The sequence below is a fragment of the Brassica napus genome, chromosome C2 (assembly GCF_020379485.1).
Source record: "Brassica napus cultivar Da-Ae chromosome C2, Da-Ae, whole genome shotgun sequence".
NCBI classification, from domain to species: Eukaryota; Viridiplantae; Streptophyta; class Magnoliopsida; order Brassicales; family Brassicaceae; genus Brassica; species Brassica napus.
Genome location: NC_063445.1, coordinates 46,830,268 through 46,852,879, shown reverse-complemented (window position 1 = coordinate 46,852,879; position 22,612 = coordinate 46,830,268). Strand labels below are relative to the sequence as shown.

Sequence of the window (22,612 nt, the reverse complement as noted above, 5' to 3'; positions counted from 1 at the left end):
ATCAACATCAACCTCTTGGCGGACCATCTATTTGCATCACTTACAAACTATCACGATTTAACTACCAAATACCTTTCTGCCAGAAACGCTGAGATTCACTATGTCAAAGACAACTAAGAATATTTCTATTAAAACAACACTGCTTAGGAGTCTATTATCTCCAAACAGCCGCAAAAGGTTTATATCAATGTAGTTCACCTATACCGCATTAACAAGCTTTTTTTTTTGCATTATCAAGTTATGCATGAGTGAAATGGCACTTGGAAAAAATATACTTGGACAAATTAGGAAGAACACAAAGAAAAAACTACACGATATTAATGTAGGAAAGACATCAATAAAGTCAATGCACTAAACACATGTAAAAAACTCCAGTGTTACTTAACAACACTCACAACAGCAAATGCCATAGTAACATATCTCTCCAACAACATAAAAAGATGCGACCAATCTTACTATTACAAGAAAATAAAAGAAATTATATATTCCATATAAAACTCACTCTACAAAAGTTTATATTTTATGCTCCAACCATTAGCCATTCAATTTGTGTATTCAAACAATGTAAACATTGTTCGGCTACTTTGAAATATTTTACTAACCTCGCATATGTACATAAAATAGCAAATCCCTCATAAACAAAATAGACATCCAATTTATAAATGCAAAGCTGATCCTCAACATCGTTGAGACTTCCATAATAACGGCTCCACAACTCTGACAAGTAGCTACAATATCTTACCATTATAATATAAAAACCTCTGAATATTCAATCAATATACAATTTTTAACTTACCAAACGTCCACCCGAAAACTCACAACATCAATAATTATATTTTTCTTACAAATTTGTTTTTTTTTAATTCTTACAAATATCAGACATTCTACTACACAATTAACAAATATTCATAGTCGGATCTGTGTTGACAATGGGACCATTGATACTATTTGTGAAGATTTTTTGTGTTCTTTTGTTGTTGATGTTTTTTGTCAAGCTAAGATTAATTTTTTTTTTCATTTGGTTTTTAGAGCGAGCTTTGTTGTCTTTTTTTGGTGGAGAGTGTTCTCTATTGAAATATTTTCTATATATTTGTTGAACTTCCCTGGAATTTGACATATTTTGTTTAATAAAACCATAATATGAATCGTAAATTCATTAAAAAATATATATATGAACCGGCGCGTAGCGCCGGAATACCACTAGTATATATTACTATAAAGAATACCATCACTCTCTTCTCCATCATCCACGTAGGAAAATAGAGTCTCCTGCGCTCGCCACGTGTCATCTCCCTTGATCCGCTGCGTTTAATTAACCTATGTATTACGTTGTCTTTTAATTTGATCTGGGCCTTACCTTCATTCTGATTGGCGAGCCCATAGTGAGTTTCTCCAAATGTAAACGTGGCGATGAACGTCGTTTCGTATTAGGGTTTTCGATTACCTTTCGTCTCCACCATTCAATGTGAGACAGAACCAGAGTTCTTAGAGAGTTCTTTCAACTTCTTCCTAACGATCTATACCAGTTACAGATTTCCTATCTTACAGTAATTCTTACATCATCACCCACTATCTATATTTAATGCGAGCTTCTTCATGCAAAGCGGTGGAGCTTCGATTATAAAAGGGTAAGCTTTCTTCGTATCACAACCATCTTCTCCTTCCCTCTAAGCAATACAATAAACTTATATCCAGAATATGGCTAATGCAGCGATCTTGCTTTCCGATCGGAAGACCGGACGATGCTCATTCACCGTTCAAGTCTGATTGCTCCGCTTCTGGGAAGCCAAGAACATCCGACGCGGCGGCGAACTCATGGGAGTCGCGACGTTGCTGCTTGATTCCCAGGTCTGTTATGTTCCTCCGCTTGAGTTTTTTCTGTATCTCCGCTTGAGTTCATAACTAGATTGGTTTTTTAATTTAAATGTCTCGGACATATTTTTTTTTTGATAAAGAATGTCTCAGACATATTGATTCCTTATTACCAACAATTCCTGTTTAGAATTGTTTTTAATATTTTCCTGATTATATATAGGATCATCCGTCGTGTTGAATCTTTATTAACAAGATTTTCTGATCATTTTATGTTTAGTCGACCATGATGCCGGCGACGGTGAATGTGAACCAGCTTGAAACTCGCCTAATCTGAAGACGGGTTAACTATATTCCCTAGCCGGTTTTGATGTGACCCGATGTAATCAGAATTACCAACTGTCGGACTCCTCTATGATGATTCGTTTCGGTGAGTCAACCTCTTTTGATGAGATAACCGAACCGGCTATTCCGATAGGTGTGGAATCTTTTCGGTTCCGTGATCACAGCGAGCTGCTTGGTCTTGCCAACACAAACACTCTGCTTCCAGGTACTGCTCTTCTTATCTGTAAATTTTTCTATTATGATTATTTATTTAATAATAATCATACCACAAACATCGTCGGTGAGATAACTGCCGTGAAGAGCACTGTCACCGATCCTCCGCAGAACAATAACCGTCTGATGGCAACCATAAAAATGGATAAGTTACTAGTTCTTCCATATTTATCTATTTAGATTTTAATTTGTCTACTTTAAAAAGTATTACATTTTGATCAGTTTTTTTATGTACATGTTATCAGTGATGTTTCGGTGACTATGAGTCTGTTCGACTCACAGGCTGGCAAGCTCCACAAACAACTTTAATCGATGGGAGGTGGTCCAAGGGTTCTGGTTGCAACCAGTAACAACCCCCAAATTGTGGGAGGTAATTCCTTGAACTTAACATCACACAGTCCGCCTTTTAATTATTCTCAGTACATTAACATCATTTTTATTTTGTAGGTCGTCTGTTTCTGAATGCTACTTCAGGCACACACATATATTTTGACAAGGAAACCACCGCAGGGGAGACTTATTTCTACAGGCTGGTTGCCCAAGACACCAGGCTTCCATCAGCAGCTCCATTGCTAAAGAGCTACGCCAACGTGGAATCTCTGAGCATAGCTGAGCTCAATGAATTTATCATATCTGCTTCTTCTCAGGTATAGTGATGGAGTGGAAGTGATAGATGGGAAGCTTGAGTCTCACGTTCCCGGGAAGCTAGAGAAACAAGTTAGCTTTCTAGTTTTCTCCACGAAAATCAGAAAAGAGGCTTTGTTTTGCTACACGTAAAACAAAGGTTTGAGGTTTGCAAGAATACACTTCTTGTAAAAACTCGGTTGCAATAAAACTCTTTGTTAATTCAATCAATCGTGTCTCTCTTACAAACCTTAGAGCACTATTTATAAGAAAGCCAAGCCTAAGAAATAGGAAAATAAACTATCTACGAAAAGGAAAACTTAAGGAAAAGTAGAACGTAAAGAGAAAAGGAAAACATCGGTTCCTTATCGAACAAGGAAAAGGAAGACTGTTTGTTAAGGTTAGGATGCGCTGCATCAGGTCTCCCCGGGTAGAGAAAGATACGTCCCTGAATCTGGAACCTCGTTTTCACCATGGTGCTTGACATTGAAGACATGAATGTGATCAGGAAGACGAAGCTTATAAGCATTTGCGTTGATGCGGTGAATGACTTCCACTGGTCCAATCTTACGAGACTTCAATTTATTATACTCATGCGCAGGAAATCAATATTTTTTTAGAACCACCCACATGAGATCACCAGCCTGAAAGTTAACTTCGCGACGATGCTTATCTGCAGCCTTTTTGTAAGAACTCTTGGTTGTTTCCAAATGCGTATGAGCTTACTGGTGCACAAGTCGCAGGTTGACGACAAAATCCACGGCTTGTCCATGTAGTCGTGACTTGTCTGGCATGACTGTCAAATCCAAAGGACCGCGAGGAACTATGCCATAAACCACATAAAATGGACTGAAACCCAAACTTCGATTATTAGCATGATTATGAGCGAACTCAGCTTGTGATAACTTCGTTTCCCAAGCTTTAATGTATCGCCCACAAGACTTCGTAGCATGTTCCCTAAAGCTCGATTCGTGACTTCACTCTGACCATCTGTTTGAGGATGATATTCTGAACTCATATCCAAGCTTGTGTTGAGCATCTTCCATAAAGAACGCCAAAAATGGCTTAAGAAACGTGTGTCTCGATCTGATACGATGGAAGTAGGAAGGCCATGAAGACGGTATATTTCTCGAAAGAACAATTGTGCTACCAAGACCGCATCGGCTGTTCTTTTGCAGGGAATAAAATGAGACATCTTGGAGAATCGATCTACTACCACGAAAATAGAATCATTGCCTCTTTGAGTACGCATAAGGCCTAACACAAAATCCATACTTATGTCAGTCCACGGCTGAGTAGGGGTCGATAACGGAAGGTATAAACCCGCATTAGATGCTTTTCCTTTAGCTTGTTGACAAGCACGGCAGCGTTCAATATATCTCTCAATATCCCGGCGAAGAGAAGGCCAAAAATAGCGGTCTGTGACGAGCTGAAGAGTTCTGTCGCGTCCCACATGTCCTTCAGAGTGCAGCTCTTCCAGGATGCGTAAACCAAGGCTACAGGCTGGGATGCATAACTGGTTCCCTTTGAACAAGAACCCATGTTGGAGCGTGTAGTCTCTATGAAGACCATTCTGTGCGTCAAGCCAAATACGAGCAAAATAAGGATCTGTTTCATATAAATCGCTGAAAGAGGCAAAACCTGTAACCGAATTGAACATTGTTGTGAGAAGGCATTGACGACGGCTTAAGGCGCCAGCTACACGGTTTAACTTCCCCGACTGATGCTTAATGCTGAATGTGAACTGTTGTAAAAACGCAATCCATATTGCATGTTGAGCAGAAACTTTAGCTTGACTATCAAGATGGCGAAGAGCATCATGATCGGTGAATAACACAAAATCTCAATGGCAAAGGTAATGTTTTCAGTGCTTAATAGCTTGTATGATTGCATAAAATTCCATGTCATAAGTGCTGTAGCGACTCCGTGCTCCCGTTAGCTTCTCACTAAAATATGCAACTGGCCGGGTCTGTTGGCTTAAAACAGCTCCTATGCATAGCTTTGAAGCATCACAATGTAGCTCAAAAGTTAAGGAGAAGTCTGGTAAGACAAGTGCTGGTGATGTAGTCAACTTTGTCTTAATAATCGCTAAAGCCTGATCTGCAGCAGGCGTCCATTCAAACTTTCCGTAACGCATTCAATCTGTTATTGGTGCCATAATGGTACTGAAATTCGCCACAAACCGTCTGTAGAATGAAGCCAAACCATGGAAACTACGAACATCTGAAATTGTACGCGGAATCAGCCATGACTTGATGGATTCTACTTTCGAACTATCCACAGACAAGCCATCTTTGGAGATCACATATCCTAAGAACAATACATGGTCTGTACCAAATTGACACGTCTGTTTGGCGGCGAATGGTCTTTCTTTCCGTAGGACGCTTAACACTTCTCGAATATGGGCAATATGGTCGTCCAAGGAAGAGCTGAATATGAGAATATCATCAAAATAGACCACCACAAATTTCCCAATGAAAGGACGAAGTGCTTGATTCATAACCCGCATAAATGTGATTGGTGCATTAGATAATCCAAAGGGCATAACAAGCCATTCAAATAATCCTTCCCGAGTCTTGAAAGCTGTCTTCCATTCATCTCCAGGACGAATTCGAATCTGGTGGTAGCCGCTTTTAAGATCAATTTTAGAGAAGATTGTTGCGGTGCCAATTTGATCCAATAGATCATCGAGGCATGGAATAGGGAAACGGTAATGCACTGTTTTCTTATTGATAGCACGACTATCAACACACATACGCCAAGATCCATCTTTCTTTGGAATTAATAGAGCTGGTACTACACAAGGGCTGAGACTCGCGAATATGTCCTTTCGACAATAAGCTTTCGACTTGTCGGCGTAACTCTTCATGTTCCTGTGGACTCATCCGATAATGCGGTCTATTAGGCAGTGAGGCTCCTGGAACCAAGTCAATATGATGATGAATATCTCGTAACGGCGGTAGCTCCTTTGGCAAGTCGTCTGGAAACACATCTGTATATTCTTCAAGGAGTGGACTAAAAGCCATGTTATGTGACTGAGAACTTACGGTTCTGTCTGAAACGGACAGTAAAGCAAAAGCGAAACCAGTCTGTCGTAGCTCTTCCTCAAATGCACTAACCGAACAGATCAAAGCAGGTTTTGAGCAAGACTCAACCGGCTGAGTAGGTGCTGGACAAGTAGCTTGACTTGCCGGTGATGGAAGAGAGGGGTCCTTCGGCAAGAGTGTGATTGTGCGATTATCAATGACAAAACGACAGCAGTTACGTTTCCCGTCATGGGTTGTCTCACGATCATACTGCCAAGGTCTTCCAAAAATCAAGTGACCAACGTCCATCAGAACAATGTCACAATATATTTTGTCTTTGTAAATTGCTCCAATCAAGAATGACACCGATAGGTAACTCGTACCTCTGTCCCTGCTTTTAACCATGTTAGCTTATATGGATGAGGATGAGCTTCCTTCTCAAGGCTCAATTTGCGAACTGCATAGTCAGAGACTATACTGTGGCAACTTCTTGAATCAATAATGAAGCTGCAAACTTTTCCTTTAACCGTACAAGTAGACTAGAAAATGTTTGTATGCAGCCATGGTTCTTCTAAAACTTGAGGTGCTAAACAGACCTGTCGCGATACTAATAGCGGACCCGAGTCACCTTCGAGTTCAGTGTCCCAATTCGTCTTCATTATCCTCATGATAGTCTTCATAGGTGGGATCAACTTCTTCAATTATAAGACCACGTTTTGACTTGTTCGGACAAGCTGTTTGTATAAGACCCTGTTCTCCACATGTAAAACAGCGTAATGCGTTCGGTCGCGAAGAGCGGCGGAGTGTTTGTTTTTCAGTTGATGTTGATGCACGATTTGAAGCTGGGACGCACGTTGTTTCTGGATTTGTATTGTTCAACCCTTGACCCGTTGTTTGGTCTTGAGATGTCGTATTGCGGAATCTGGCAGAAGAGTTCCAGTTAGTAGATGATGATCTACTTTGCCTTTCAAACGATGCCGCACGACGATGGGCTTCTGCAACTGTGTTTGGATCAAATTGTTCCAATGCATTCTGAAGTTGAGGCCGTAAACCGCCAATAAAGCGTGACACTAGCTGAATTTCACTATCATGAATTTCATTACATGTCATAAGCGAATAGAATTCTTCTGCATATTCGTCCACCATACGAGATCCTTTCCGTAAATTTTGTAACCTTGTAAACATAGTTCCGTCAAAATTATAAGGTAAAAAGGTTTTGCGCAACTTCTTCTTCAGTTTCTCCCATGTCGCGATCTTCGGTTTCCCTTCACGAGCACGAGTTGATTTCAGTTGTAACCACCATGAAGCTGCTTGACCACGAAACTTTGTTGCAACAAGGGCAACTTGTCTATTAGCAGGTACCTGTTTAAATTCAATGATTTCTTCAACTGTGACAAGCCAGTCAACCAGTTCTTCTCCATGGATACTCCCTGTAAACTCTGGTAAGTCTGATTTGAATCCGTTTTCCCAACGTTGGTCTTCGACCATTGGACCAGATCCCAGTTACGAGGCCGATTAACTTGTGCTTGAAGAGGAGCAAACAGATTCTCGTCGACTCTATCCTCATCGTCTTCAATAACATGCTCGTCGCGTCGTTGGTGTTGGCGTTGTTGTTGATGTGGTTGCTGGTGTTGACCTATTGTTGTCAAAACTTCTTGTAAAGTCAGTTGAAACGACTCATGAGACTGCTGAATCGAGGTATGCATGTTAATCTGCATCTCCTGTAATGTCCTTCGTAATTCAACCCAGTCATCATGGTTAACGTCTTTGTTTTGTTTCGGTGGCATGACTATGGCAGGAACGTCGAGGCTCTGATACCAAAAGTGATGGAGCGGAAGTGATAGATGGGAAGCTTGAGTCTCACGTTCCCGGGAAGCTAGAGAAACAAGTTAGGTTTCTAGTTTTCTCCACGAAAATCAGAAAAGAGGCTCTGTTTTGCTACACGAAAAACAGAGGTTTGAGGTTTGCAAGAATACGCTTCTTGTAAAAACTTGGTTGCAATAAAACTCTTTGTTAATTCAATCAATCGTGTCTCTCTTACAAACCTTTGAGCACTATTTATAAGAAAGCGAAGCCTAAGAAATAGAAAAATAAACTTATCTAGGAAAATGAAAACTTAAGGAAAAATAGAAAGTAAAGAGAAAAGGAAAACATCGGTTCCTTATCGAACAAGGAAAAGGAAGACGTGTTCGTTAAGGTTAGGATGCGCTGCATCATATAGTAACCATATATGATGATTTGAAAAGAGAATGAATAAAAGTTAAAGTTTGATGCTGCTGATTAACGAATGTAGGAGATTGATTTCATCTGCACCGGGAAGGTCACTGGTATCAAGCTGGACAAGGGATTGTGCTACGTTTCTTGCTCCAACTGCACCAAAAGCTCCAAACGTTTCTTGCTCTAACTGCACCAAAAGCTCCAACGCACTGTCTCAGCTTTCACCTGGCTGCATTGTACTAATACTAATGCTGTTGGTGTCTAACCATTTGTACACATCTTATTTGCATTCATTAATGTTGGTGTCCACGCACATATTCAACTTTGAGATTTGATACATGTTATATTTGAACAAACAAAAGCTTATTCTAAAAACAAAAATAACGTTATATAATGTTAAAATTATCTACTATTTTTATTAACAACATACAAATAATTTACTAAAAAGTTATCAGAAATAAGTTTAATTGATATATATTCATCTAATAATATTCATATCTCAATGTTACTTTTTCATAAATACAAATAACGCAAAGTCGCAAACAATAAATAAAAAACCTCTACATCATAGTAACTATATGTTTCAAGAAGAGGCCATGACCTAACGTAAAACCCCAGATGTGTGACCTCATAAATACATGAAGATAGAATATGGAATTACTTCACCTCTATACCAATAAACATGGACCCGGAACCAAAATATGCTTTTTCATTTGACTCAAAAACATAACCAACAGATAGAATGCCAAGAGAGATCTCACCATCAATATCTACAGCAAACCTGCTTGCTGAGAGAAGAGCACCCTCACCGGCAGAAGAAGATGAATTTTGCATGCATTGACAAGATTGTAAAAGGCCAGGTTATAAATTCATTGCAATGCATACCATATCTATCATCACCAATGCATAATTGACTGGATCCGAATTAACATAAGATGGTCTATATGTCGAGACACAATATTTTAGTCGAAATGTTTCTCATTCTCACGTACAATAAGTTGTACTCAGTTTTTCCATTTAAAATAATACATTTGTCGCCTTTATTGTCTTTTCTTTTTGTTTCTTATTTCTCCATATTTTCCTTATTACTAAACTTATTAGTACGATTAATTACATAATATATAAACAAATATAACCAACCCAAAAAAAACAAACAAAGGCAAAACACAACTAAACTTTTTAATAATAATAATTACCAACATTCTACAAAACAACTATATTAACTTTGACAAAGAGTTCTTCTAAATAAAACATTATTTTCCTCTATTTTATATATCCTCACAACAAAAGGATACAATGGTATTAGAAAACTCAGTCTCATTTTCTTTTGATCAAATCTGATTGATTTACGAATTTTATAGTGTTATAAAACTGAACTCTATAAAAGCTAACAATTTAGTATTTAAACAACAAAAAATAAGAATTCGATAATTTTAAGTTATGTAGTTGAAATTTGTTGTAAACAACATGATCATACTCACGCACAACTCAACTTAAATAAAATTTACACAAAATTTACATCAAATCCCGCGCGTAGCGCGGACCTCCCCTAGGGTTCTAGAGACCTTTTCTTGGATCAATCAAGAGTTTCTTTTGATAGCTTCTTGAAACCAACTTCTTGGGGGATGAATTTAATCAAATCGAAACAAGGTATAAAGCAACAGCTAGTTTATTAATTATCAAAGTCTGAATACCACTTTAGGCTTCAATGACTATTTATAATAAATCCTTAAATCTAAAAAACCATTAACTTAATTAAAATAGGAAAACCATTAAAATATAGAAAATACGAATAAAAGATAATTATCAAAATTAATATAACTAATAAAATAAATAACAAGATATTTGATATATTGTGATTTTGGCACATTATACATATGTCTTACTAATAGTTTTCAAGGTTTTATCAAGTCTTTTTAGTCTCTTTCGAGTCATAACAGGTCTAGAGTTGTATTGGATGGGAAATGGACAACCTAGAAGAAAAGAAGAGAGAAAAGTATGATTTGGAGTCTTTCGCGCAGAACAGCCAACTGGAGCAGCCTGAGTGCCTGTTCCAGCAACAGAGATAAAAAAGGGAGTTTCCAAATATTTCGGGATTTGCCCTAGATTTCCTATTTTCTTCCTCTAGCCGCCTGTGGCTCCTATATATATAGTTTTCTATTTATTATTTTATACCTACCTTAGTTTTTATAAAAGAAGGACCTAAGAGAGCTTTGTGATTTTAGCGATTGCTACTTGTAAGGGAGACGATCTCATCTATCTCCTAGAGAAGATTATCCTGAACCCTCTGATTTCTAATATTTATTATATGCAGTATTATTCAGAAATCATGCTTCTCTGTTCTTGTGTTATGTTTGAGTAGTCACCGAGTTAGTTTAGGGTTCTAGGGTGTTGGATTCGTAAACTGAGCATAGATAAGTCATCTTAAGATTGTCTACATTCAAATCTGTTCTTATTGCTTGCATTGAACCGATTACTTAGTGCATGAATTAGGATTAATCGATTTAGCTAACCGTTGATTGATAAACTGATATGATTTGAATGAGCTTTGCATCCCTAGTCAGCGAGAGTAGATATTAGGGTGTATTGTGAACATATCGGTCTTAATCTCTAAAGATTGCTGGTGCGTCCTGATCCAAACGAGAGTTTAGGCATCAAGACCGATCTGCAAAGGAATCGATACCACGAGAGTGGGTTGATTTAACTTGAGTGATCCGAGTTTAGACTTGTTATAAACTGAACTTGAATAATTGCTTGGTTCGCGAACTCCTTGCCTGAAATGAAACCCTAGACTAGCGTCTTTAATCAATTCGAAAACAACCTAATCTTGTTACTTGTTCTTTAAGTTATTTACATCTTTTAAGCCCCCACTTCGTTTTAGCTTAATTCTGATCCCATAAAAAAAGTGTGAACTGGTCCTATGAAATTGAATCTACACATATTACAACTACACTGTTAACTTGACAGTAGATAAAGATCCAATTTTAGTGTATCAAGTTTTGGCGCCGTTGCCGGAGACCAGTTTTTTACCTTTATTTTTCGGTTATTTATTTAGTTTAAAACTTCTAACTTGTTTAAATCCTTTTTTGCAGTTAAAGACCCAGGTGCATGATCAGTAGACATACTCGGAGCAATACACAAGGGGATTTAATTTCGCTTACAAACAAGGAACTCACAAGCTTAGAAAGAACCAACCGTCAACAAAAATCAATCACTGCAACAATGGCCGACTTTGGCACTCCAGAACAAATGGCCGCGTCTATGCAACAGATTCAACAGCAAATGCAACAGATGCAAGAGTTACAGCAAACAATCGTAGTAAAGCAACTGGCTGCACAGCGGGAACCACCTGTCCCAATTGGTGAGAGAAACCTACCGCGTAACATCCCTGGTACGCGCTCTGCTATCGCTCCACCACCATGTCAAAGGGCAGACTTTGAAATAAAACCCGGCATGATCAATCTTGTCCAGAGAAAAATGTTCCATGGACTGTCAGCTGAAATACCGATGGAACACATTGAAGATTTTGAAGAGATATGCAGTTTTACTCGTGCAAACGGCGTTCCACCCGACTACATCAAATGCATGTTGTTCCCATTCTCTCTAGCAGACAAGGCTTCACGATGGCTTAAGTCATTACCTACAAGTTCCCTAACCTCTTGGGAATAGGTTAGAGCAACTTTCTTGGGACACTTCTACACGAAAGCCAAAACAGCTGCCATAAGGAACAAGATTTCCTCCTTCAAGCAACTCGCTAGTGAACCTTTCAACGAAGCTTGGGAACGGTTCAACGATACCCTCAGAGAGTGTCCTCATCACGGGTTCGACGATGACCATGTTCTAGGAATCTTCTATGATGGAGTGGAATGGGAGTTCTGTAATGCTCTGAACGCAGCGAGCAATGGAGATTTCATGACTGAAACCACATAAGGAGCTCACGCACTAATAGAGAACATAGCAGCTAGTTCATCCAACAAAAACGAGGAGACTGACCGTTCCAAAAACGTGAACAGCATGGACACTAGGAAGATTGATGACCTCGCCGCTAAGGTCGATCTGCTGCTCAAGAACAATCAGAATCATATCTATGTCATGGAAGAAACCAATCTGGAACCAGGTACTACAGATGCTGCAGCAGAAACCGAGACATCGGAAGAAGATTAGCAAGAGGTAAGTTACGTCAATGGGCAGGGTTGGCAGTTCAAAAACTACCATCCAAATCCTAACGAGGAACAACCCGCATCTGTTCTCATACAAGACCAATCCAGACAACCCCAACGAAAGATCTCAGGCAAATCAGTTCCAAAACACTGGATATCAGAAGCCATACTTCCAGAATCATAATCAGAATGGGAAGATGTTCATCCTCAGTCAGGCTCAGAATCAATTTCAGAACCGGCAGAATAATCCACAGGCTGCTCCTGCAACCGCCAGCGGTCCGCCAGATGAACTGAAGGAAATGATGTAACAACTTCTGCAAGGTCAACAGATTCAAGGAAAAGCACTGAACCAGGTTACAACCGATATAAACACTCAAATGGACAACATGTTCACGGAATTGAATTCCAAATATGATGCTGTAGCAAGCCACATAAGGCAGATGGACGTTCAGATTGCTCAAACTGCTGAAACAATAAAAAGGCAACAGGGAACACTCCCAGGGAAAACAGACAACAATCCCAAGGACTGTAACGCAGTCGAGCTGAGAAGTGGAAGACATCTATCAGATCCTGTCCCCAAGAAGCTCACTGCTTGTTGGGGTCAAAATCGGTCACGACGGAATCAATGTCTGAAAGTCCGTAAAAGTCGGCATGAACGTTTTTACGAAAAATAAATCTTCAAAAAAGATTTATTTTTACGAAGAATCTTGCGGAAAAAAACACATTCACGAGACATCGGACAAGAGCTCGAAAAATGTCGCTACGCAACGACCGAACACGTGCTCCGCTCGGTCGCTACGAAGCGACCGAGTTCGAGCCAAGACTCGGTCGCTACGTAGCGACCGAACGTCTATTCCGCTCGGTCGCTACGAAGCGACCGAGTTCGAGCCAAGGCTCGGTCGCTACGTAGCGACCGAACGTCCATTCCGCTCGGTCGCTACGTAGCGACCGAGCTCGAGCCGGAGCTTGGTCGCTACGTAGCGACCGAGCTCTTCCAAAACGTCGATACGACATTAGTCCATGCATTCTCGTCTACCCTTCGATGCTATCTCCCGAAGACCGTAGCGAACCCATTTCACGTTCCCCGCCATTCTAAGTTATCGATCAAACTTTACCATAAAAACCGCGGAAAGTTCGTTCTTTATCGAAAGAATCCGTAATAAACGCTTCGAGTCATAAGACGGCTCAAAGGGACCTAAGACAAGACTCGAAGCCCAACTCACGATTTCTTAACCAATGCCCGTAAGCCGCATGACGGTTTACGCTTGGTTCGCGAGGAAAGATAAATGTCAAGTTTCCGCGGATAAATACGAAATTTTGATGATAATTACGAAGACCGGAAAAAATGGAATATCTCCATTTTTATGCTATGGCGGATTAAGGGCAGAAGGGGAAAGGCGTAAACCGACCTTGGAGCCAGTATATAAGGAGTCCTAGGCGAGAGGCATGAGGGGGACTTGGCACAACAAACTTAGCACTTAGAGCAATTTTAGGCAATTTTCCGTTTTTGTTATTCGAGCTGCGACTCAATTAGGTTTTTTCCCGTCTTAGGGTTTTAGAACTAGGAATCTCGCCGACAGCTCTCGTAGCCCATGCACTTACCTTGTTGTAAACGCTCAAACGCAGATTCGGGATAAGAACTATCTTGCTCTCTTTTTCGATTTCTTATTTTATTACTGTTCTCGTTTCGTGTTTTAATTGCTTGGCGTGTGGTATTAGCAGATATCCGGGACCTCTGGGAAATTAGGGTTTTCCTAGTTTCCTTATTTAAACGGAAATCGACAGTGCGAATTTCGGTTCCCACAGTTTGGCGCTAGAAGGAGGGGGGTACGGATTAATCTAACTCTCAGCCACAAAACGCTTGATCAAAACAATGTCTGGAAACACGAAAGACAAAATCGCAGTTCGCAACAACGCTGGTAAGACAACCCAGCCGCCACTGCACCTATGGCCAACGATTACGCAAACGCCATAGTGTCTAAAAAAAAAAATCAAAAAAACCAAGCCGCGACTTTTCGCCAACATGAAGTGTTACGAAACGAGCTTGCGATTTCTCTGTCTAAACATAAAGGAAAATGATAAATTTTATCAAATCCCGTAAGTTTAGCTCATTTCCGAGCTAAAGAAGTTTCAATGCGTAAGGGTTTTACCAAAACACGTTTTCCGAAAACTTTTCGGAAGGGTAAAACTTGTTCTCCCAAAAACCGCAGAAAACCCCTAGGTTAATCGCGGAAAAAGGAAGCGCAGCAAATCGATTACACAGCTCGGTCGCTACGTAGCGATCGAGCTTTAGCCAAGCTCGGTCGCTACGTATCGACCGAGCACGCACTAGGCTCGGTCGCTACGTAGCGACCGAGCACGCACATAGCTCGGTCGCTACGTAGCAACTACTGCTCGGTCGCTGCGTAGCGACTACTGCTCGGTCGCAACGTAGCGACCGAGCACGCACATAGCTCGGTCGCTACGTAGCGACCGAGCCTTCACACAGCTTGGTCGCTACGTAGCGACCGAGCACGCACACAGCTCGGTCGCTACGTAGTGACCGAGCACGCATACACCGAGCACGCACACAGCCCGGTCTCTACGTAACGACCGAGCACGCACACAGCTCGGTCGCTACGTAGCGACCGAGCCTTCACACAGCTCGGTCGGTATGAGCATGCACACAGCTCAGTCGCTACGTAGCGACCGAGCACGCACACAGCTCGGTCGCTACGTAGCGACCGAGCACGCAGCGACCGAGCTCAAGCCAACTCTCCACTCGCTACGTAGCGACCTGTAAGGCCTCAGAAAGGTCCTCCTTTGGGTTCTCTTTTGAATCCTCATCGAAACGCTTTTCGTTTCATCTCAATCGGAGTTTCCATTGAGATTTTACGACGAAAACAAGTAGGACTCTTCTTGGCTTGCTTCCACTCGCTACGTAGCGACCTGTCAGACCTTTACTCGCTACATAGCAACCTGTCAGGCCTCATAAAGGTCCTCCTTTGGGTTCTCTTTTGAATCCTCATCGAAATGCTTTTCGTTTCATGTCAATTGGAGTTTCCGTTGAGATTTTACGATGAAAACAAGTAGGACTCTTCTTGGCTCGCTTCCACTCGCTACGTAGCGACCTGTCATACCTTCACTCGCTACATAGCGACCTGTAAGGCCTCAGAAAGGTCCTCCTTTGGGTTCTCTTTTGAATCCTCGTAGAGCACATTTTTCGTTTTGTCTTAATCAGAGTTTCCGTTGAGATTTTACGACGAAAACAAGTAAGACTCGTCTAAACTCCTTCGCTTGCTCCTACTCGCCCTTACCTCCATCTTTGTGTTCTCCTTCAAATCTCGATCGAAACGTCTCTTGTTTCGTCTTGATTGGAGTTACCATTGAAACTTTACTGAAAAAAAAAAACCCGCAAAGACTTGTTTTCTCGCATGGATTCAGATTATTCGTATAAGACGGCAACGGTTAACTTAACACCTTAGCCGCCTCAACTATACGATTACGTTGAACCTTTTTATAAAAATTGACGTCGTATCTAAGGAGAAGATAACAGCCAAGTTCGGAAGATAAATGTCAAGTTTAAAGGATAGAGACCAATATCGAAAATGGCGAACATACACGAGAAGAGGAAGGGGAAATAAGCAAGCAAAACTGAGAAGAGACAAAACCGCGTCTTCGAGAGAACTAAGGTATTTCCGACTTGAAATTTTTGAAATCAGACTTGGAAATTTCGTAGGAAATTACTAAGAAATAAAAACGCCTTTGCGACTGCCATAGAACTTTAGGGAACGTAAAACCTAGGTGGATAGTCTAGCGAACTAAGTCTTAGGCGATTTTTCTTGTCTCGATATATCGTTCCATAACTGTTCAGCCAGATTTTGCAAACCGATCTAAACTCTCCGAAAATCAAGAAACGATCGCCACGCATATCAAGCTCGCTTCCTAAAGAGAGAAAAAACTAGAGACATGAACGTCGTCTTAAAACCGATTCATTTCTAGCAATTTTCTCGGAACCGACATATTCCAATCCGTCAAAATGGAAACAAACCAATTCACAGTCCAAGCGTCGACTTTAAATCGTCCAGGATTATTGATCATTCCAAACCTTAGAAGAAGAAACGTACACAACCCTTCAAAGTATCGGTTCAACTGTTTTCTTTCGTAAAAAAAACAGGGGGGGGGGAGTAGGTACGTACACTATACTCGTATACTCCCAAACTTCAAAAACTTTTGCAAATCGTCAAGAAAACGATTTTGTAAAAGCAAATCGTCTCAAATAGGCAAACGACAATCTAAAATTCGTCTAAACGCTAGCAACATATCCAGACGATCATGAACATAATCTCAAAGACTATACATCATTTCTTGTCGCAATCATGCGTACAGAAAACATATACCAATATCAAACTGAAACTCGACGATTAGCCAAAGTATTGAAGCCCTTTCAAGTTTTAGAAAGCCAGTTTCGTTTAAAAATTTCTACGAGAAATCTTCAATCACCGAAGCATTTCTTTCAGTTTCCGTTGTACCAAGTGAGTCACGGAAAAGCATCGAAAACATTTGTGACAAAGAAAACTCGAGAATAGATGTAGCATCGTGCACAAAGAGACGCTTTCCTCCCGATGGTGGCTAGATCCACCTCTGGTTGACCAGTTCGTTCCAGAAACGAATGTGTCTGAGAATCCTTTCATAAAACCTATGAAAAACGTTCTGCGACTAGATCGTAATGAAATAAACTTCGGTAACACTCATGAGTAACTCCAAGCAACTTTCACCTAGGATCGAAATCACAGCAGAAACGTTTCTCGTGAAACCCACAGAAACAACACTACTTTAACATATGTTTACATATCACCGATCTACAACCTTCGTAAAACCGATCCCCGTTACTTACGCGAAAAATCCTTCGTACAATCAGACCAAGTCTTACGAAGAAACTTTCTAAAGTTAACATAACATGCTTTATGAAGAACTATGCGGCTCGCTGGTTTCCGCTTTTCTTTTCCCTCGGTCACATCTGAGAAGGCAGTCGTCCCGCCACTGACTCCACACTGGTTATGTAGCAAACCTCTTGGGCTTCGTCTTCCTCAGGCAAAAAAGATTCGATTTTCATAAGACTATAGGTCACATTATACGAAATATTTGTCGTATAACTGAAACCTAGAGCGGAGAATCGTTTTCTACGACTATCGGCCATATTGGCATGGATAACCCCAACAAACTTGGCCTATCAATCTCGACAAGCGCTCTTTGGCCCTCGGTCAATTACACCTTCCACTAAAGGTCCAAACCGATATTTGCCATCCCCTTTAAGGACGATCGTAAACTAACATGACCTTAAATGTTAAAGTACCATGGTCTAATCCTTCACCTACAACATCCTTGGCTATCTGAGTGAACACATCCCTCACGCCAAGCCAAACTATTTGAGAAACCATAGCTCCATCACTTAACGGCTAAACGACAGTCTACGATTTGTCTAAAAACGTCGTGTGACTATTAAGAGAATAATTGATAACGAAACTCAGTCCTAACAACCAAATGGTTAAAGGAAGATCTAAACTTTTCGAAAATTGACCGAGTTCAATACGCTCCACAATTCACTTTAAGCCCGCAACGTTTTACCCATAATATAAGGCATGTAAGGAAAAATTCGTAACAAAGCTTCTGGAGTTATACGAAACATCCTAAAAAATGCACGAAATAGATCTCGGAAAGCCAACACTTCACAAAGCACTATGAAGGAAAACGCTTCTTCCCATGGAAAAATTTACGCGACACCTCAGTCCTAATTCCTCGATCGCAAATCAAAGTATTAGCATCCAAACAGGAACAAAAATTTTGGCTGCGAACATCCGTAGTCAAACAAGAACGTTTCTCAAACGCAGGGCTAAGACTAAACCCTTGCAACATCGCAAAACATCATCAAGTCCGCGAACATTTCAAGCACGAAACGCGGCATACGTAAGAATAACAAATCTTCAGCCTCGCGAGACGTCGCAGACGCCTGAAGATTTGTTCTTCGACGAAATTTCCTTCCTCGATAAAAACACTTTCTTGGAAGACCAGACAGTCATACGCACTAACATCTTCTCAAAACATATCCTTCGCGAAGACTCGAAACGGTATTTTTTACCATTAAGTTTGTTGCTGACCAAAACGAACTCTTAACGTCCTAAACAGACTTAGCCATCTCGTGGAGATGACTCTCTTACATCCGACACAAGGATAATAGCGCTATAAAAGAAACCCAAAATTTTTGGTCAGCACTTCCAGGAGGCTTAAAAATTGTCCTTGGAGAGATGCTCGGTTCCAACCATACAAGTCGTATAAACCGAGAACCTATCGCGGACTTTAAATCGGTATGGAATCAGGATGAAACTGAAACGGGATACGTAAGTCGAATTAGTCATCGCACCCTCTAAAACCAGGAGTAAACCTAGGTCTTGCCCTAAACCCAGCGCACTGGTCTCTAATATCTCTAGGCATAGTATCAAAAACCTTGATACGAGATTCCAAAATTTGTCTCTTTGCCAATATTCGAGCGTCTTCAGAAATCCCGCAAGTTTACACACTGCGAAAAACTCTCGAAAGAGATCACAGATATAACAGTTCACACAGAGTTAGATTAAGAGATGACAACTCGTAGTCTTCTTTCTACACCCATATAAAATGCCATCAGCAGCAACACGTCTGATAACCGCTACATAAAAACTAGACCGCAAAAGGTCTCTCTGGAAAACAAGTCTTAAGAACCTTAACTCCAAGACAAACTACGAAAGGCTTGATCCCTTCAACAAGGGTACGTAGGCAGCCTTCATAAGGCGCAGCCCCAATCTTATCGCGTTCTACTTTTAGAAGAGTGAGAAGACCACTTACCACTGACTTTTTCGACCATTAATTCTGCCTAACTCACCTAACTTGCCTAACTTGCCAAGCCACTCGCTAGAACCTCACGCTATAAGCTCATGGTTCTAACGAGCTGGGGTGCTAACTGTTGGGGTCAAAATCGGTCACGACGGAATCAATGTCTGAAAGTCCGTAAAAATCGGCATGAACGTTTTTACGAAAAATAAATCTTCAAAAAAGATTTATTTTTACGAAGAATCTTACGGAGAAAACACATTCACGAGACATCAGACAAGAGCTCGAAAAAGGTCGCTACGCAACGACCGAACACGTGCTCCGCTCGGTCGCTACGAAGCGACCGAGTTCGAGCCAAGGCTCGGTCGCTACGTAGCGACCGAGCTCTTCCAAAAGGTCGATACGACATTAGTCCATGCATTCTTGTCTACCCTTTGATGGTATCTCCCAAAGACCGTAGCGAACCCATTTCACGTTCCCCGCCATTCTAAGTTATCGATCAAATTTTACCGTAAAAACCGCGGAAAGTTTGTTCTTTATCGAAAGAAGCCGTAATAAACGCTTCGAGTCAGAAGACGGCCCAAAGGGACCTAAGACACGACTCGAAGCCCAACTCACGATTTCTTAACCAACAGCCCGTAAGCCGCATGAAGGTTTACGCTTGGTTCGCGAGGAAAGATAAATGTCAAGTTTCCGCGGATAAATACGAAATTTTGAGGATAATTACGAAGACCGGAAAAAATGGAATATCTGCATTTTTATGCTATGGCGGCTTAAGGGCAAAAGGGGAAAAGCGTAAACCGACCTTGGAGCCAGTGTATAAGGAGTCCTAGGCGAGAGGCATGAGGGGGATTTGACACAGCAAACTTAGCACTTAGAGCAGTTTTAGGCAATTTTCCGTTTTTGTTATTCGAGCTGCGACTCAATTAGATTTTTTGCCGTCTTAGGGTTTTAGAACTAGGAATCTCGCCGACAGCTCTCGTAGCCCAGGAACTTACCTTGTTGTAAACGCTCAAACGCAGATTCAGAATAAGAACTATCTTGCTCTCTTTTTCGATTTCTTATTTTATTACTGTTCTCGTTTCGTGTTCTGATTGCTTGGCGTGTGGTATTAGCAGATATTCGGGACCTCTGGGAAATTAGGGTTTTCCTAGCTTTCTTATTTAAACGGAAATCGACAGTGCAAATTTCGGTTCCCACACTGCTCAAGAGAAGGGAAAACAGAGAGAGGGAGAACCACCTTCGCTTGAGGATGTCCACGATGACGATCATGAACCGGAACAGCCAACAACCGCAGAACCAGTAGCCCCCACGACGCAAGATCAACCTGTTCCAACTTGCGTCTACATTCCAAAAGTTCCCTATCCAGTCCCAGCTAAGAAATCACGCAAGGATTGCGAAGAGATGAAGTGCAAAAAGATGCTTGAAGAGTTGAACATTAAGTTCTCTCTCATGGATGCTATTCAGATGATTCCTTTAATGCGTAGTCTTGTGAAAGGGATGATCTCCGGAAAGACTTTTGCAGACAGCGACATCATGATGGTCTCGAAAGAATACATCGCAGTCCTTCAAAACAGAACAGTCAGGAAATTGGAAGATCCTGGAAAATTGTCCTATCTGTTCAGATTGGAAAGACAGTCTTCGCTTGTTCTTTATGCGATCTGGGTTCCAGTGTGAATCTCATGCCATACTCAGTTGCAAAACGCATGGGACTAACCAACTTCAAGCCAACCAGGATTTCTTTGGTATTCGCAGACAGATCAGTCAAGTTGCCAGTAGGTGTTCTTGAAGATCTACAAGTTCAAATTGGTAACACCACTGTTCCGGCAGACTTTGTGGTTCTAGAGCTCGAAGATGAACCGAAAGACCCTCTCATTTTGGGCCGTCCTTTCCTGTGCACAGCTGGTGCAATCATTGACGTCTGCAACAGGACGATAGATCTCCAACTGGGAGATATTGTGATGAAATTCGAGATGGATGAGCGTCTCAAACGACCTATGCTAGATGGTCAGAACTTCACGATTAGCGACGAGAATGCCGCCTTGAGCCCTCAACAAGGGATGATCGAAGAAATCCTCGCAGATGATCCTTTGGAAGTAGCTCTGACACGAGTAGAGTCTGAGCAGAACACGTGCAACGTTGATGCCGACAGATACGAAAAGATGCTAGACTCGTGTGAAATCATCGAGAAGCCGGTCGCTTTTCTAAGTCTGGGGGAAACGAGCAATCAGATTTCACCAGAAGGAGCAGCTGCTCCTAAAAAGCCGACCAAACCAACCAGCCAGCTCGATGATTCGTGGAGCGAACTCAAGGCTCCAAAGATCGAATTAAAGTCCCTTCCAGCTGGACTCAGGTATGCATTTCTTGGACCTAATTCAACATACCCTGTCATCGTGAACTCTGAGCTTAATAATGTGGAAACTGGTAAACTATTGTGTGAATTGAGAAAATACTAGAAGGCAATATGATATTCGTTAGATGATATTCCCGGTATTTCACATGTTTTATGCATGCATATAATACACCTAGAAGATGAATCGATGATTTCTGTAGAACATTAGAGGCAGTTAAACCCAAATCTAAAAGATGTTGTTAAGTTATTGTGGGTCCAAAAATTATTGCGCCTCAAAAAGTTATCGAAAATTTTAATTCGTCTTGGGCTTGGCCCCATTGACATAACTATACATACCTCAATAATGCTGGTTCGTACAAACACAGAGCATGTGCTCCTGACCTTTGAAAATCGTCCATATCAGAAGCTGATGAATTATCTTGTTATTTATTTTATTAGTTATATTAATTTAGATAATTATCTTTTATTCATATTTTCTATATTTTAATGATTTTCCTATTTTAATTAAGATTAGTATTTTATAGATTTAAAGATTTATTATAAATAGTCATTGAAACTTAAAGTGGTATTCAGACTTTGATAATTAATAAACTAGCTGTTGCTTTATACCTTTTTTTCGATTTGATTAAATTCATCCCTCAAGAAGTTGGTCTTAAGAAACTATCGAAAGAAACTCTTGATTGATCCAAGAACAGATCTCTAGAACCCTAAAAGTTCCTTGATCGACCATTCAACATATTTGTCCGCTGCATCAGTTGGTATCAGAGCCAGGTTGAACGATCAAGGAACCTGGCCCTGATATACCACCTTGATGCAGCGGACAAATATGTTGAACGGTCGATCAAGGAACCTTTAGGGTTCTTAGAGACCTGTTCTTGGATCGATCAAGAGTTTCTTTCGATAGCTTCTGGAGACCAACTTATTGCTTGATGAATTTAATCAAATCGAAACAAGGTATAAAGCAACAGCTAGTTTATTAATTATCAAAGTCTGAATACAACTTTAGGCTTCAATGC

General features: G+C 40.9%; 1 protein-coding gene and 1 non-coding gene across 2 annotated transcripts; one reads left to right on the top strand and one right to left on the bottom strand.

Moving 5' to 3' along the window:
• Positions 1 to 11,954: 11,954 nt before the first annotated feature.
• LOC125582780 lies at positions 11,955 to 12,061 on the bottom strand. The gene has a single exon (XR_007320233.1). It is a non-coding gene; the product is annotated as a small nucleolar RNA R71 (small nucleolar RNA).
• A 359-nt stretch (positions 12,062 to 12,420) lies between these two features.
• On the top strand, positions 12,421 to 21,699 carry LOC106373684. The gene is made up of 4 exons (XM_013813824.1): positions 12,421 to 12,673; positions 12,719 to 13,007; positions 20,425 to 20,785; positions 20,869 to 21,699. Exons 1-4 carry the CDS (start codon positions 12,421 to 12,423, stop codon positions 21,697 to 21,699), a joined length of 1,734 nt encoding a protein of 577 aa, XP_013669278.1.
• Positions 21,700 to 22,612: the final 913 nt, after the last annotated feature.